Here is a 17,776-nt window from a genome sequence, read left to right as displayed (position 1 = left end):
GCAGCGAACGTTTCAGAATACGTCCCCAGGTGCTGCTTTGCCCTATTGTTTTTGTGTGGTTTGAAATTATTCCAAAGCTGCGAGGGTGGGGCACATAGTAAATGCCAGTAGGCCACACTAAAATCCACTTGTACTCTTGATCATTAGCACTATTCCGTCTTCATCAAATGAACGTCTCATTAGTCAAGCTCATGGCTTCTGGTGACAGTTCCTGAATAAACCTCAGGCTAAATTTTATGTTAATGCACTGTAATGCGGTATGTAAAGCTTGCAAAATTTGCGTTTCTTTTCCTGCAGGATCCAGTCTAGCTGCTAACTAAAAACAAAATGTTATCGGTCAAAACTAGTCACTTTGTGCACCACTTGAACCTGGCTAGTTTTGCCATACCACAATTTTCACATCCACTTCTCATGTTTGTTTGCAGCATGCTGCAGAAGGCTGATAATGTATTTTATGTACTTTTTTTTCTTTTGTTGTAGCTAAGCCAGAGTGTTCTCTGTCACACATAAAACTGAACATAGACAGGAAGAAAATAGTGCACATATTCCAGGTCTTGATTACTTGAGAGCATAGTATGTTACCTCTCTGAGTAGCTGGTTTTTCAATGTGCCAGAGCCTTAAAAAAACTTTTTAATCAATATTGTATTGCACATCTGTCATGCACACTAGCAACTGTGAAACTGTGGTTACACACTACCATTCATTTTGACTTTAAAATAACTTGTTCTTGGACTAGCTGGTTGATACTTGGTGAATCCATTGTAGCGCAAATAAAACACACAAAGAACACAAGACCAGGCACCACAAGCACATTTAAGAGCTCGTGGTGTTCCTTATTTGATTTCTTTCTACAGCGAAAGCCTTGTGTTCCTTGTGTATGTTATTTGGTCTACAATGGCTTCACCATTTTGTCTCCATAGTGCTTAATTTATGTCTGTAGTACAAGTTATCCCATATAATCAGAACCATACTGCCTAAGCAGTATACAATTGTAATCTAGTTGTTTTTATGCTACCAAATTACAAGCTCTATCACCTGCAGTCACTATCCATTACAACTGTATGTGCACATTGTTTCACAGGTTGGTATGACTTGAAATTCACTAGTACTTATGTTGTAGTATCCCCTTGAATATTCACTTGTGTTGTATTATTTCTAGCCAAATGAGTATTTGAAAGTATTTGTGGTGTGCTCTTCATTTTTTTTTTCACTGGGCACTTCTTTTTTGCTACAATATTCAACCTTATTTATCTTCTGTCTATACTTGCAGACCATACAGACAAAGGTCAACGAGCAGCGCTACACGTGTGCTCTGGACATCCTGCAGCACTTCCCATCATTCCTGGTGGCCGAGCCAATGGTGTACCTTCCAGCACCATCTCTTCGTACGCATCCCAAGCCCATCCTCTACCTCCCTCCAGGACCACGCATTGCTCCCGAATTGCCAGCTCCCGACACATATCCTCTGGACACAACAGCTGCAGGCACAGAGTCTGGAGTTTCTGAAGTTGCAGCAGTGCCAGAAGATGGTGTTGAATGCGATACAAATAGTGCTTCCATTCCAGTTGCACTCAGTGAGCACACAGTACCCACAGAGAAGGACCCGCCAAAGCATTTTCCTGTAGAAGTGGATGACAACTGCAACTACCTGCCTGAAGCCAGTGTGGAGTCCACAGCTGTTGACGACTTGTCAGGGATGCTAGCATGGGAGCAAGGGCGGGCAGATTACATGGGCGAGCACTGCTCAGACAACATCATGGCAAAATTGGATGAACTCATCGGCCCTGGTGTCCAGGCCAAGTAAAATGTATGAAATAGAGGCTGGTCTGCAGGCTACATTTCGTTGCTGTACTTTTGATGATCATTCAACACTTGCAGTCATATTTAACGTTTAGTAAATTGCTCCTTTTGCCTGTGGCTTACATTGTTTCCCCTTAAAGTGCAAACATGTAAATTGAAAGCATTCGAGCCCACTTCTGCCTGCAATTACTGTAGTACAGTCAGACCTTGTTATAATGAAATGGGATGTAAAGAAATGATTGATATAACAAAGTGAAATTCCCCTTGATATCCCCGTCGAAATCCATGTATTTAAAATCTTGTTTAACGAAGTGAAATTGTCCTGCAAATGGATACAACGAACTAGATTATTCTCTGAAACTAAAAAATACCCGACTATCACGTGCCGCATACGCTGCTTTCTGTGGCAGTTCAAAACTGCCGCGTCGAATGCGTTGTTGAGCAACACTGCTTTCTCACTGCCATGCGTAGCTGCGCACAAGCAGCGGCGACTATTGCACTTCTCACCTGACCTCTCGCCTAGCCTTGCGAGCCACAGCACACTGCACGTGCTGTGGTGCAAAAGATAAGTACATTCACTGCTGCACACCACACAAGCAGGTGCAGCTAGGCGTGGCCTCCGAGACCTCTCCGGCGCAATCTCGGGAGCATGGAGAATTCTTGCTCCACGATCGGGGTTCACACCCAGGCCATGCATTGACATCTCCTTCTTCCTGTGGCGTGCCGTGTGAGCTGGCAGCTGGGCCATAGCCCGAGAGATCGCATTGGCATCGGTGCAATCTCGGAGGCCACAAGCTAGCCAAGCCGGCGCGGCGAAGTTCGCTTGCCACCTCGATCACACAGTGCAGCGCTGTGTTGTGTGCCACGTGCTGCTCGACTGCGAAGAGCCAAATGGAAGTTGGTTTTGCATCAAGGTCATAGCAGCACGAACTAAAACACACACACAGGGACAAGCGCTTGTCTCCGTGTATATGTTTTAGTTCATGCTGCTGTGACCTTGACCTAAAGGCTGTTGCGTCAGGTGCTAGGTCGCGTGTTGCACACGCCGAAGATTCTTTCGTTGTTTCATTCAAATTTCATCGCATTAGTGGCTGTGTAGTGGTTCCGTGAGCCGCAAAGCCGTCTTCTTACTTCCATGTTTACAATTGTGCATCCTGTTGAGCATATATTGCAGTAAATAACAATGGATGTAATGAAGAATGGATGTAGCGAAGTAATTGCTACTCCCTTTCAACTTCGTTATAACGAGGTTCGAGTGTACATCATGATTGAGATGTACGTAAAACGTTCTGTTCAAATAAAGTGATTGTGCTCTAAAATGCATGCTGAAATTCTTAGACACAATCTTCATAGTATGTCCAAAAAAAAAAAAAAATGTGCAGGAGCTTATTGAGTAAGGTTAAAACCTCTAAAACTTCTGGATGGCCGACGTTGTGAAAATCAAGCACCTAGTGCATGAATGGTATACAATGGCTGTGGGCAAATAGCATGTTCACTCCACACTCACAATTTTATGTGCATAGGGAAGCATTTTATACAGCTGCTCACTTGATATGCTTTTGCAGTATGTTGCTCACTGCCAATCTTTGTTCACTGTCTGGCACAGTTCCTCCTAGCCTGTTCGTTATTTTTTGACTTCTTAAGTTACACCTAGTTTTAATTTTTTTATGGGCTAAAGCAGTTATCAACAATAGGGTCTAGTGTTACTGTGCAAGACATTTTGTGGCTGCCTTCCGTGGTAGTGGGTTTCGAGTACTACATTTCTGCTGTTCTTGTGGACAGTTAGCACAGTGTATGCTTAGTGCAAGCGATAGTCTCTCTGCTGATACCTATCCGAAATAGAACTAAATTGTTACATTTTTTTGTGTGCAGAAAAGATGATGTTTTTACTCTTCATGTTGTCCAATAAAGTGTTCAGCCACAGCTCTCGTCAGTGAAACAATTCATTTAGTGTTCAATCTTACTGCATGCAAAAAACAAGCAACAAGGAAATGCTTTCATTTATAGCCCTTCGATGTTTATTTACAAGCTGCAAGATGTAACATAGATGAAAGACCTCAGAAACGGTCCACTAACTGCAGTATTCTCTGCTGCTCCGCTTCTTTCAGGGCTTCGTCTTTAGCATCACCAAGGTTGCCTGCATATTCTGAAAAAATGTGTAATCGATAATCACCGACAGGTTTGTGACTGACAATATGTCGAAAGTTAATTTCATCCTCCATAAAATATAGCCTTTACAAGAACGATCATTGAGCGAAATATAATAAACTGTGCGATTATTTAAGAATGAAAGTAGGCAAACGCAGTAGTTGGGTACCAGAGAAAAAATTTTAAACCTTAAGGCAATTAAGCATACAATGTTAAACTAGCATTGATTACTGAGCACGTGCTGGTGGGCGAGTTGGTTATACATGATTACAACACACTGATTGAAAATGTGCCAGTGCTGATAAAGATTACATTATCTATTTCGGTAAGGATGTGGAGAAACCCCTAGCTGGAAGATTCTGCACTGTAACAGCCAGCATGAGACCAGATATAATGCCAAAAAATGGGCAAGGCATGTAAAGAATGAAGGGAACATATAGTACAAAGCATGCATGATTATAAAAATTTTGCATACACACACTGGAAACTGCAGAGAACATCAGAACACAGTTCGTGATGACTACTGCAAATTTATTGTGATATGGAGCTATACAGTTTGACTGTAGTTACAGGGCAATTTTCAAAGCATTCAAAGTTAGAGAAGCATCAAGCCAGTTACGTAACTAGGAGTTCTATCTCTGTTTCTATCTCTAGTTTTATTCACTTGCTTTTGCTAGAACTGTAATTTATAGATACTGATTTAATTTTTCACCTGTGTAGCCAATCCCCTTTGTGGGTATGTGCCACGTTGAAAACAAGATCAACAAGCATGTAAACAGCTTTTATCTTAACCACCAATGAACATAACCTAAATGCATGGGCATAAATGCTCGCCTATCAGCCAGCACAACAGCATGTTTGCTTTGGATCCAAGACAGCAACCCAGGTTGGCTTGCACCTATATACAGGGTGCTGTTTTTTTAGATTATACAGAATTGTCAAAATCACCTGTGGCAGATTGCATAATTCTAGCGATTCAGCTGAATTATTAGAGGAGGACACTACTTGCGTGAGAAATTGACATGCATAATTGACTAATTAACATGCACTGATATGCATAACTAACTTGAAGTACCGTATTTTCCATGTATAAATCGCATCTTATTCTGGATTTATCATCGGTGCTGCTTATAGAATGGTGTGATTTATATACAGTCGAAATCAGATCGGATGCTAATGCCGGGCATCTTTGTATAGACCGGGCATCAAATGACACTTCACTGCGTGTCACTTTCTGCCATGCACATAAACTACATCTCATTGCACTCGTTGCCGTTGTTGCTGAGCACTTCGCGTGGAGCATGAAAACTGAGCAGCAGGGATGGAATTTGAAGTCGGCGAGAAAATGATCTGGGACGTCATAAAAACAGGATGCATGCGACACGTGGAGTTTGGAGAAGTGGCCAAATGGGTTACTGAGGCATGGAACTCAATTTGAGAAAATGATTGTGGCAGGGTTTCACGAGGCTGGGTTGATCCTGCTCGCGACTGATGGTGATGTCAGTGCGTTGGATACCAGTGAGTCGGAACTCCAACCTGAAGTAGCTGTATTGTTTGAAAGTGACTCGGAGGAGGACGAGTTTGACGTCGGACTAAATACTGTCATGTAAGCCATGAATGTTATAGGAACAAAATACTTTGGAAAAGTATTGTCTAGATGTTGGAAGGCGCTTGCACACAGTCAGCACTACCTACCATGGGATGCGTACAAAGGCGGCAGCCGATGCAAGCATGTATTTTCTTTACACTTTCTGATGACCTGATCCTCAACGAGTTTTTAAATTGTTTATCGAATGAACAGGTGTGTCTTATATGCTGGCGTGACTTATATAAGTTTTTTTTCCGGAAAGCTTACCGTTTTAAAGGGGGATGCAACTCACAGAAAGGTGCAACTTATAGACAAAAAAATATGGTAATTACTTTATGGCAGATATTGTGATCTATGAATTGTAGCTGGTGAGTTCACAAGGCATATCCACTTGAAACTAATTTTCAGGATGTCAGCAGTTTCAAGATATTTCCCAAAGTTGGCGTTATAATACATAGGCGTCCCAATTACTTTTGTGCTTCAATGCACAAAACTAAGCTTTCCTAAAAGAGTAAGTGGAACAACAGTGGACTTTCCCGAAGTTTTACAACACATATCTCGAAACCGGTTCAATCTTCAGTACATGCTCCGAGTGAATATGCCTTGTGAACTGACTGGCTACAACTTGTAAATTGCAATATGTGGGCTAAAGTAATTAATGATTTTTTAAAAATTAGTCGACTATGCATTTCGATTTCTCGAACAAGTAATGTCCACTGCTTCGAGTAATCTAGCTGAAGAACATTATCTGCCAAAGGAGATTTTTAAAAATTCTGTATAGTCTAAGAAAAAAGAAAGAACCTATACAAATGCGGATGCAACTTGTGCATCAGCAATATGGCTGCTGGTAAGATGAGCGATTACGTTTCCTGCTAACAGGAGCCACGTGCTGCCCTATAACGATTACTTAGACCCAGCGGCCAGCATTGCCTGGTGCTGGCCACTTCGCAAATCACACACTAAAAATTGGAGGACGCTTAAGCTTCGCCTTGCCTTCAAGAGTGGAACGCGACAGCGTTGCCGTCGAGCCGCCAAGGGCTGTAAGACAATGCGCTACGACGCAGCGATCACTTACGAGGCGCCCCGCATCGGACGCGGTGAGCGTCGAGCAACGCAGTGTTCGGCGCGGCAACGAAATGTGCGCCTGAGCAAACGGAAAGGACCAAAGAACTCGGTGTCTCGGAGGAGGAAACGATCTACGCCAGCCGAACGTCGTGATCGGCACGGGCAGAGAGAAAGATAGATAGTAATCTAAAGAGAGGAACGGCGCTTGAGTCAGCAACCCGTGTGAGTTGAAGAGTCGTGTGTGTTGGCGAAGAGTCGTCAAGGGAGAGGAGTCGCGGCCGCGACGCGCCTGGCACCGGTCCGCAACACAGCCCCAATGCGCGCGTGGCGCGCCGCCTGTCGGGGCAGCGCCGTACATTGAGAGGAGGGGGTCTTCTGTGTTTGCCGCAAGATGGCTCTGCATGTGCGGTAAGCACAGAAGAAATGTTGCGGAAACGTACTGCGCTACTCATGTAAATGCGACTTCTGTAAGTTACATGCTCATAATTACCAATATACACCACAGTATAACTTTCTACGGCACGTTTCTAAGGCAACACCGCATTCACTAGAAGCGCTTTTGTGCTTCTTCCACGCATCGAACTCGTGGCTGAGTGGTAGCGTCTCCGTCTCACACTCCGGAGACCCTGGTTCGATTCCCATCCAGCCCATCTTCGAAGTTGCTTTTTATTTATAAAGTGCCTGCCGTAATTTATCGCTCACGGCCAACGCCGCGGACGCCGACGACACCGGCTTTTCTGCGACACGAGCTTCTTAACGCTATCGCGTTAAAATGTCTGGTTTAAGTTTGACAGAGGCAATACATAGACGATACATAGACATTTCAAAATTTACATACACTGCACAATATTGCTGCTGGAGGGCAGTACTGTCAATGCTGCATAAGAGAGTTCTTCCGCAAATAAGATACTAAATAGTATTGACATTTCAGCACTCCAACAACTGCGTATCATTTCCTGGCTATGACAGCTGCATTGCAACAGAGGTGGAATACAAAAATAGCCATGCATAAATTTCAGAGCATGTTTTTTAAAAAGCTCATTGTGATACAACTAATAGGGTCTTCATTATGGTGCTTCTGATAGTGAACTCGCAGCTTTGCGGTGATAGAATAGAATAGGTGACCAAATGGCACTGCTCCACCAATGATCCAAGCATTTTGTGACAGTTTCTGCTACTTTGCACGAGGTGGCAGCAGGGATAGTCTGGGCCTACTCTAGTGCTTCGCCCTATGTGAAAGTAGGTAGTCACGTCACTTCAATCACTTGATAAAGAGCATCACATTGTAGCGTTAACTTCAGAAAAGTGGTAAACGACGTACAATAGTTTTCATTGCTTAAAATGAACTGCTAGCATGGATTTGAGTATGCAGCATGACTGTAGATGCATCGTTTACTTCATATTGCTGTTGTAACAAAAGTAGCTTTTGCGTTCTTTTACGGCCATGCAAGGATCTTGGATAAAATAAACAGTTGCTTGATGGTGATGAATATAGTGGTATCCATTTGGTTATTGTGTAAACAGAACAGGGTTCGTACACCTACTTGAAATCCCTGAAAACCCTTGAATTTGGAAAAAAATGATTCAAGGGCCCTTAAAGCTCCTGGAAAATGAATGTGCATGTTGAACATTCAATGTAACGAAAATCACATAGGGTCTATGCCATGGACACTGTCTATCGAGAAAAAGATCCTAGATATTTCCTCTTGAGAGTATTGTTAAACAATTACAATGTGGCTTGTTCACAGCCATCAACGACAGGCTTGGTTAAATCACTGTTGCCAATGTGGAGCTATACAAAGCCACATCATGCGACCAGGCCGTGCCACTATGTTGCTGCTTGGCTACAGTTTTGAGTTAGGCTCTAGAAATGCCTGGAAATAAGTAAGTTTGAGTCATTTCACTTCAACACAATGAGTATTATTGGCTAAAGTCTGACACCATACTAACCATCATGCCAAAAGGCAATTGACGTCATTACACTAAAAAGTCACATTAGAAAAGCGACTTGAAGAGCTTGAAGCACGTGTCCAACTCGAAAGCTGCTAAGCTATAAGAAATTGCAGCTAAGAAGATTTCACTATATTTCAGTGCACGTGTATGAATAAGGTTTGTTTCCCCCTCCTTGAATTATGGCATTTGGCAACCTTGAATTGTCCCTGAATTTTAATCAAATGTCCAGAGCGAAACCTGAAGCAGAGAGCTTTTGACTTACAAGAAATAACAGAAGGATAGACCTTAATATGCAACACGGTTGTTTGCATGGGCAACTTGCAATTATAGTTTTACTTTACCACTGCTGTACTAAGGTTTGTTTCCCCCTCCTTGAATTATGGCATTTGGCAACCTTGAATTGTCCCTGAATTTTAATCAAATGTCCAGAGCGAAACCTGAAGCAGAGAGCTTTTGACTTACAAGAAATAACAGAAGGATAGACCTTAATATGCAACACGGTTGTTTGCATGGGCAACTCGCAATTATAGTTTTACTTTACCACTGCTGTACCTGTTAACTGCATGCATCAATTATCTTTCGACGCAAAATATCTAGTTGAAGGAATGGCAATCCCAAGCAGGTGACTGCAGCAGAGATTAATCATTGGAAGGACAGGCTGATATATGCAACAATGCTAGCAAATGCTATCTCCAACACTGCATTCCTTGCAGAGATTTTAGCAATGTTAACAAACTGTAGCAGTAGTAGCAGTTGTAGCATGCAGCCGAAACCATGGTTGAGTGACAATGCGCTGCAGCCACCACACACAGCTTTGCTTTCATCATGTTTCAGAGTTTTTTTTCTTCGCAAGTAGTAATATTGGAAGAGTTGGGTGAGCATAGTGGTGAGAAGCGCTTTATTGCACTCGTTCAGAGTGGCCAGCCACAAGTCTGAAGGTGCCACTCTGTTTAGACAGTGCGTTCTAGAGAGAGTGACATCAACCTATGTTGCCTGCCGTCGCCAATGTTTCATTGGTGCTTTGGCCATTACAATAGAAAGAGCATAGAGAGCACATGGAAAGGTAGCATTCGAATGTGTCTGGCCCTGGCTCAACAATAACAAAACCAAGAAGTGCTGGCCTTGAAACCAAGCAGTTTACTTACAGCTCTTGCATAAAGTATTTTTTTGCCCATAAGCTTAATACAGTGCGCAACGACAACTATTTTTTTGTACTGTACACTCACATGTAGGAAATTTCATGCTTCCCTAAAAATAGACAGGCGTCACTGACGAGCGGTGACCTAGCTGTGTCAGCTGTGTCGATCGCTTGTGCCTACCTATTTAAAATTTCTAAGCTCTACATGGCCTGTGTTAAGAATGGCGAGCTGCAATGCAGGATTGCCACCCAATTACGACTGGGGAACAAGACGCGCATCCCCCACTCTCCGTCGCTTCAGCTAGGATGCGTTCGATGAAGCGGGCTTTGTGCTGAAAACCGCCGCCATCCTCTAGCCCCATCGCCGTTGTGACGGAATGAGTTCGGCGGATGAACTATTGTGCCCGAGCTCCCCAGCGCCGGCCGGGACGCAGGACAACGAGCTACCCTGAATGGCTCCGAGCTTCCCGGAACGGCTCCCCTCTGACGTCGGCTCCGGACATCGGAATGTGTGTGCCCTCGTGTGCGTAAACTCTGACGTCGGCTCCGGACATCGGAATGTGTGTGCCCTTGTGTGCGTAAACTGTTCTGCGGGGTGGTGGCGAATTTGCGATGAAACACGAACGTTCGCCGCCTCGTATTGCTGGCAGACCGAGTGTTTAAAAACTGCTGTGGTGCGAGTGCTCGACATACTTCTCTTGAGCAGTCATGTTAGACTGATGCACTTTTCTCAAGCAGTCATGTTAGACTGATTTAAATACTGTAAATAAACCCTTATTCCTCGTTCTCAATGAGAAGCAGTTCTTCCCTTCATGAACGTCGTCAGCGTGAATAAGTTGGACGACGGCATGGGCCAGCTACCTTCGAATTCATGCCGGACTCCAATCTTGACAACGGATCACGAGCGATGGGATTGAGCCCCCAATCCTGACACCTGGCATACTTATTTTAGTGTGTAAGGCTGTCTAAAACCTTCTAGCATGCTATTTTAAACATAAATAATTTCATACCACAAGAACAATTGTGAGTATCACCAATCTTTTACAGCACAGTGAAAGCCTGTGAAACACTTCTCTAGGCCCGAAAGACTGCATGCCACCTGGTGACTTCTGCAGAAACTCGAGAGGTGTGGAGATGTACGTGACGCACTGCTTAAGCTACCTCTCCAATTCTACCACTAAGGCTTTGTCTAAAATTAAATCACCATGCTCTGCACTAAAAGACATGGAAAAGTTATGTGTTCATCAAGCTTTTTTTTCAATAAATTTGACCCTTTAACAGCCAGAAAATCAATTTTCCATGCTGCTGCTGTTTTAAAAGAGAAGCAAATTTATTTTCCTCTTAATATTCCCCCCTTCTTTTGGACTTCAATTTTTCGGACATTTGTGTGGCTCCATCAGTAACCAAATATCAGTCAGTGACTGTGTTCCCGATTTCTTTTTCCAGCACCAAATGTATGGTCACAAAAAATAGAAAGTAACTGAATAATGAAGTAAATTAAGTAGTGAACTGAATCCAGCTTTCCTTTTGTAATGCACAATAGCTTTTTTACACACAGACAACCTTAGCAACGGTGCCGACAGTTTAGCTTGTCCATCTATAGCAGGCAAAGGTTTAAAGGGTGACTGGAAAATAAGTACGTACCAGTGCAAAGCTGATACAGTAGAACCATGTTCATCATTCCTGTTATGTACGATTTCCTGACGCCAATATTCGCGATCGAGAACATGAAAAATTACCTATCTGAATTACGCTTATTTTTTACCAATTCATACGTTCCCAGAAAACAAAATTTTTCGGCACCAACATTCAGTACATGGGCAAATTGCTATCGTATGATACGTTTTACGGCCGTTAGGTTCCATGTAAACAAGTAAATGCTCGAGGCGCGCGTGATTGAGAACCGTAGCCACCCGCCACATCAGCTTCCCTGCTATGCTTGCCGGCTTGTCTCACATGAAAACATCAGCGCACACTCAATTTCTTATTCCAGTACCACCAAATGTCCTCCCGGATCCTCACACGCCACATTCACAACTATTGCTGCCAACCCTATTGTGATAAGCATCTTCACCTATCTGTTTTACAGTGCCGGGGCGTAGTGCCGTCGGAAGCGTACTGCACGCTTTTAATAGGCGATAACCCAAATGTGCCATTGTTCCCCGCAGCAGCCGGCGTGATGTGAACATTAGTTTGCTCTGGCGGCATCCGGCATTGCCCACCAGCTCGATCTTGTTTCTTATTGCTTAAAGCACTACGCAAGGGGAAAGCAACAAAACGTGTCTCAGGTCGCCGCAGCCCCATCAGCTCGACGCGCATCGGTGTCTTGTGCCACAATGATCTGCGCGACGCTTTGCATTACGAAGATGTCAACTGCAGTTGAGTCTGTCAAATAATGTTACTTCGGATCGTATGTTTTCCCTGTTAGTATGTTTTTTTCACACTTTTTTTCAAAACATATGAACGAGGTTATACTGTATTTGAACATCAGTCATGAATATTCTTAAAGTGCTCTTTGAAAATTCCTCCCTGATGGTAAGGTGAAGCAAAATGAACACAGCAATAAAGTAAATAAAGCACAACATCAACAAAATATATTGCAAAACTAAAAACCAAAGCATGTACAAAAAGCTAAGGGATATCAGCACAAAACTTAAAAGCGAATTGAAGGTTGCGAAGGATGCATATCTACAAGCCTTAGCAGATAAACTAAAAACAAATCCCAAAGAGGTCTGGCGGTATATCAAGAGCAACAAGAAGGATAACACTGGCATCCCGGCCATCACAAATGAGGGTAACCTAATTAAAGAGGACAAAGAAAAAGCAGAAGTATTCAACAAGTATTTTCATTCAGTTTTTACAAAGCCATGTAGCATTGCTATTTCTTACACACCGACACCATTACCGGAAATGGAAAACGTTGCCGTGAGCAAGGAAGGAGTGGAGGCTTTGTTGTTTAACCTAAACCTGCATTCAGTTCATGGACCCGATGGAATTTCTAATCATGTGTTGAAACAATGTTCGAGACAGATAGCGCCTTTCTTAGTAATATTATTCAACAAGTCACTAGATAATCCAAAACTGCCCGAAGATTGGAAGACAGCTAACGTGACTCCGATATTTAAAGAGGGCGATCGTACACACGTAGGCAATTACAGGCCGATATCTTTAACTTCCGTTTGCTGTAAGACTCTCGAACATGTCCTGTACTCTAATCTGATGAAACATTTGCAAACAAATAACTTTTTCACTTCGGCTCAGCATGGGTTCCGCTATGGTTTTTCGTGCGTAACACAACTAGCCGAATTCACTCATGACATTGCACTCGGCCTGGACCATGGTGAACAGATAGATGCACTCTTTCTTGATCTGCGGAAAGCATTTGAAGTCGTCCCCCACAATCTACTTCGCTTAAAATTATCATTCCTAGGCCTTCCTGAACGTATTTTTGGCTGGATAAAGGATTATTTACACCTGCGCAAACAGCAAGTTGTTCTTCATGGGGTAAACTCGGCTCCAATGCACGCGCTATCGGGAGTGCCTCAAGGCTCTGTGCTTGGGCCTCTTTTGTTCCTAATTTATATTAATGATTTAGTAGTAGGCCTTAAATCAACAGTTAGACTGTATGCCGACGACTGCATCATGTATCGTGCAGTGAAATGTTATGCCGACATGTCTGTCTTACAGGACGACCTTGAAAAAGTATCTATTTGGTGCAAGCGGTGGCAGATGACTCTGAATACTGGTAAATGCTACCATGTGCAGTTTACAAAGAAAAAGAAAAAATTCCCCAGTTCCTATTGCGTAAATAATATTGCACTCAGTACCGCTAATGATGTTCAGTACCTCAGAGTTACGTTTTCTGAAACGCTTGACTGGACTAATCATGTTAACTTAATTAGCGCGAATGCTTACTGTCTTCTTCACTTTTTCCGACAAAATTTTAAGCATTCTCCTTCATCACTGAAGGCAACCTTGTATTTAACAAACATCAGGCCTATTCTAGAATATGCATGCGTTACCTGGGATCCATACACTAAAAACCTCACAGAAAAAATAGAACGCGTCCAAAAGCAAGCAGCACGCTTCGTAACAGGAAATTATAATTTTACTACCAGAGGATCCAGAATACGGGAAGGGTTGGGTTGGAAAACTCTTTCTTCACGCAGGAAAATCCTAAGATTGAAATTCCTTTATAATATATATAAAAGTAAAACTGGTATCAACAAAACACTGTTCATCAAGGAGCCGCATTACGTTTCATCTAGGAGAGACCACGCTAACAAATTTAGAGCTTATCAGTGCCGTACCAATGTGTTTAAGTATTCATTTTTTCCTAACACGATTAGCGATTGGAATGAGCTCCCTAATGAAGTGATGGCAGCTTCTAGTTTTGAAAATGCTATTGAGAGCCATATTCTTTGATTGTTCTGTTATTCATTTCTGCACATACGCTACTTTTTTTCTGTTTTGTTAGTTAGTTACTTTGTCACTCACTTTGTTTTGTACTTTCTTAGTTTCTATTCCGCTTTTGCGAATTTCAGTGCTTAAACTATGTTGTATTTACTGATGTATTCTTTTGATGTCGCTAAATATGTTTCCATTGTGACCACCTGTATTTCAACCCCCCTACGATAATGCCGTACAGGCGATGTAGGTATACCGAATAAATAAATCATCATTTCATTCACCTTGGACTCCATATACACGACTCGACTTTAACGTGGTTGTTACAAAGCAACATAAAGGGACAATATGTACAGTTAGTTCTTCAGAAAAGCAGTAAGAGTTTTCAAGTACTATAAATGCAACGAGCACTTACCTCTCATGATATTTCTAATGGTTTTGATAGAGCCTCCACGCAGATTCAATATCTGCAGTACCCTCTGCTTAATCTGTAATAAGAAAAATAGTTGTTATGCAATTATGACACACTGTATGTTGATAATACAGTGAATAGCATGGGTCAGTTGACCTATGCTAGCTTTGCAAGCACATATTAATCCAGAATTGGCAATCAATATTGTAAACATGAAGCGCTTCTTACTAAACGTCAGATTCTCAATCCAGCAATTTGTATGCAAGGTTGCCACAACTTAAAGATAGTGCAAAAATTAGACCGTGTGACTGACTCGAGACTGGTGACGTCTTGCAGTCAGTGACACTGTTCAAACGGAAACGACTGACACCAAAGCCTCAGTATGTTCAACCGAAACGAAATGAGACCGTCTTACTGGTTTCTTCAAGTTTACTTCACGTACAACTTGAAGTGAACGGACAGAACCTGCAAGCTTTTGTCGACAGTGGATCTTCAATATCAATAATCAAGAGAAGCAAAGCAAATGCAGAAGACATATTCACAGGCAAGTCAGTCCTTTTATGAGGTTATGACGTTTATGAAAAGGAGCACTGGGAATGAATAAGCTTAAGGCTAAAATATCAGTCGCAGCACGCAGAAGTTCTTGCCTTGGTGATAGAAGGAGTTGAATATGACTTTCTTCTCTCTCGCCTGGACATGAAATCGTTGAGGCTAAACATTCAGTGGGACGACACTATGTCTGTAAGCCCTAATAAAGATACAGTCGAAACTCGCGATAACAAAGCCCCGTGACAATGAAATGCTCGTGACAATGAAATATTCTCGTATTCCCAGTAAACACCCATAGGATTCAATGGATTGTATACCTCTCAGCAACGAAATGTCGCTGTAATACAATCCTGCATCAACGAAACTTGCTGGAACGTAACCTCGCGTATTACCCGCTCGCACAAGGCTAGCAGGCTCCAAAATGTGCTCAAATGCGATTCGTTTGCACTAACATTACGTAAAATGCCACCACATTACACTTGTGTGGGTGCTGCCATTTTTGTTTACAAAAACAACCAAACGCTGGGGCTGATTGCGTGTACCGGAAACACGTAATGGCCACCATCTTGTTTGATGAATGCCCGTTCGAAGCGGCACGCACGTTGCCACTGGGATGTGACAGCGGTCTTTGCACATTTAGCGCAGTGCTAAATGTGCGCCTCGGTGAGCAAAATGCAGCAAAATCAAGAAAATCAACGTCCCACCGACGTGGAATTGTTTATGGCGCTTGAGATGGTAGTTGCAGCATGGGGCACCATGCATCGGGCCGTGATTGAGCGATTGTCCAGGAATACGCATACCTTGCTTCAAGAATGCTGGCTTTGGTGCAATCCGACAGGCATCGTGTGCAGATTTTGCGCTGGAATTAGATTTGCACGAAGGGGCCATAATCTCGATCAATTGCCTTCGGGTACGTGAGATATGATCATTTTCATGCACAGCATTAGACGCGTCGGCATCTACGAGTGACAGCGTGCACTGGGGAAATGCTGCTGCATGCGTGGAGCTCTGTTGCTCTGCGTCTGGTGACGAGTTACGCAAAATCTCACAACAGTGATCGTATCTCCAAAAGCAATTGACCGAGAATACTGCTCCACGGATGTGCTGCCACTGCTGATTGACGCATGTGGTGCACTTAGTACTGTTGACAATGCAGTTCTACATCATTGAGCAAAGCTTGCCAAAGTAGGCTAACGGAATTTTGACAGTAAAGTTTCCTTCTGCAATGCATTACCTATCTGTGCTGTCTCATTTCGTAACTATTCTCGTGAAAGCAAATTTTTTCATGTTCCCCACCGATTTCGTTATTATGCAGTTACTGTAATTACAAATCTACGACAGATGCAAACCGAATTCACACGCCAAAAAATGGAGACAGTATTCAAAAACTCTACCTGGAATTGCTCTGCTTGGGAGGCTATCCTCCTGGTACTACCAAGTTTGAAGTCCCCTTTAAATTACATGACACTACCATAGTCTGCAAAAAGCCGTACAACCTAAAGAGAGAAAAGGAGAGATCGCTAAACAAGAAGCTTCAAGAGATCTTAGATGCTTATATCATCTGTCCATCTCTATTGCTCTTTGCATTGCCAATTACCATCGCCCCGAAAGAAGACGGTAGCCTCAGGCTGTGCACTGACTACAGAGCCATCAACAACCAGACGCATCTGATCCCATTTCCAATGCCTCAAATAGACAGTATCATTGACAAAACAGGCGGATGTTCCTGGTTTTCCAGGATACATCTGTGCGAAAGATTTTGGTAAATGCCACTTCAAGAAGACACCAAGCAATACCTTTGTGACTCCATTTGACATTTATGAGTATAGTCTTCCGTTTGGCTCGAAAAACTCGGCCCAGCTGGTTTTAGAAGATTATGAATACAGTTCTGAACCCTTTTATTAATCACTTCTGCAATGTATATGTAGACATCATTGTATACTCTAAGAGCAAGCAACTACATGAAGACCACCTTGCACATGTTCTCAAAGCCTTATCTGAAGCCATGCTAAAGGTAAACTTGCTAAAGCAGGGTGTTGACCAAGTTGACATCTCCAAGTTCCCTGAGTTTTCCAGGTTTTCCCTGAGTGCCTTTGCAAAATTCCTTGAGTGATGCAGAGCTATGTTTTCCGTCAAGGCGGGCTGAAACCATATTGCCTGATGCTGCCACTCTTTAGTAAGCATATGAAAAAAAGAAGGGCTTAACCCAATTTGAATACTAAGGAATAGTGTTTATGTTATCCAAAAAGAGAATAGAAGGGAGGGGTTAGTAAAATGCACAGCAAATAAAATGTTTTCGAAAAAAATTGCAAATCGAGTTGGAGATTCTCAAATACAAATAAAAAGGAGATGCATACAGAAGCAAATATTTTCGAATATAAGCTATTTCTATCAAATGATAGCAAGCTCAGTAATATGAGGCCTGAACTTTGCCACAAATGAGATTCTCTCTCAACAGCTCGTAAGTCAACCTCAATTGTCCTGACATACTCTCAGCCCGAGCACGACGCTTCAGTGTTGTGTTTCACTGCTTTAAAGAGTTTATTTTGGTTTGGATGAGGGAGAACACCTGCATCTCGGCTTCAGCCAACACTTCGCTTTTTGAGCTCAAGCTCCTTCAAAACAGAGGCAGCACGCTTCCTTTCCCATTCAATCCTCAATGCGTAGGTCCTTTCTGTTCTTGTCCTCCTTCCGCCACTCGTTCACCCCACGGAC

The 17,776-nt window shown here is 42.8% G+C and overlaps 2 protein-coding genes across 3 annotated transcripts in view; one reads left to right on the top strand and one right to left on the bottom strand.

Moving 5' to 3' along the window:
- The window catches only part of LOC135903004 (uncharacterized), a 33,313-nt gene extending 29,589 nt beyond the window's left edge, over positions 1 to 3,724 (top strand). For both annotated transcript variants that reach the window (XM_065433341.2, XM_065433342.2), the window contains exon 7: positions 1,272 to 3,724. In XM_065433341.2, the coding sequence (XP_065289413.1) occupies positions 1,272 to 1,805 (534 nt within the window). In that variant the 3' untranslated portion in view covers positions 1,806 to 3,724. The remainder of the gene's footprint in view (positions 1 to 1,271) is intronic.
- Positions 3,725 to 3,796: 72 nt separating this feature from the next.
- LOC135903008 (beta-catenin-like protein 1) overlaps positions 3,797 to 17,776 on the bottom strand; it is a 167,753-nt gene continuing 153,773 nt past the window's right edge. The window contains exons 16-17 of the mRNA XM_065433362.1: positions 14,516 to 14,588; positions 3,797 to 3,947 (exon numbers count right to left, since the gene is read on the bottom strand). Of these exons, the coding sequence (XP_065289434.1) occupies positions 3,859 to 3,947; positions 14,516 to 14,588 (162 nt within the window). The 3' untranslated portion in view covers positions 3,797 to 3,858. The remainder of the gene's footprint in view (positions 3,948 to 14,515; positions 14,589 to 17,776) is intronic.

This window comes from Dermacentor albipictus, chromosome 1, assembly GCF_038994185.2.
Source record: "Dermacentor albipictus isolate Rhodes 1998 colony chromosome 1, USDA_Dalb.pri_finalv2, whole genome shotgun sequence".
NCBI lineage: Eukaryota > Metazoa > Arthropoda > Arachnida > Ixodida > Ixodidae > Dermacentor > Dermacentor albipictus.
Note: the sequence above shows the minus strand (reverse complement) of the source record. Positions and strands in the feature narration are given on the sequence as shown.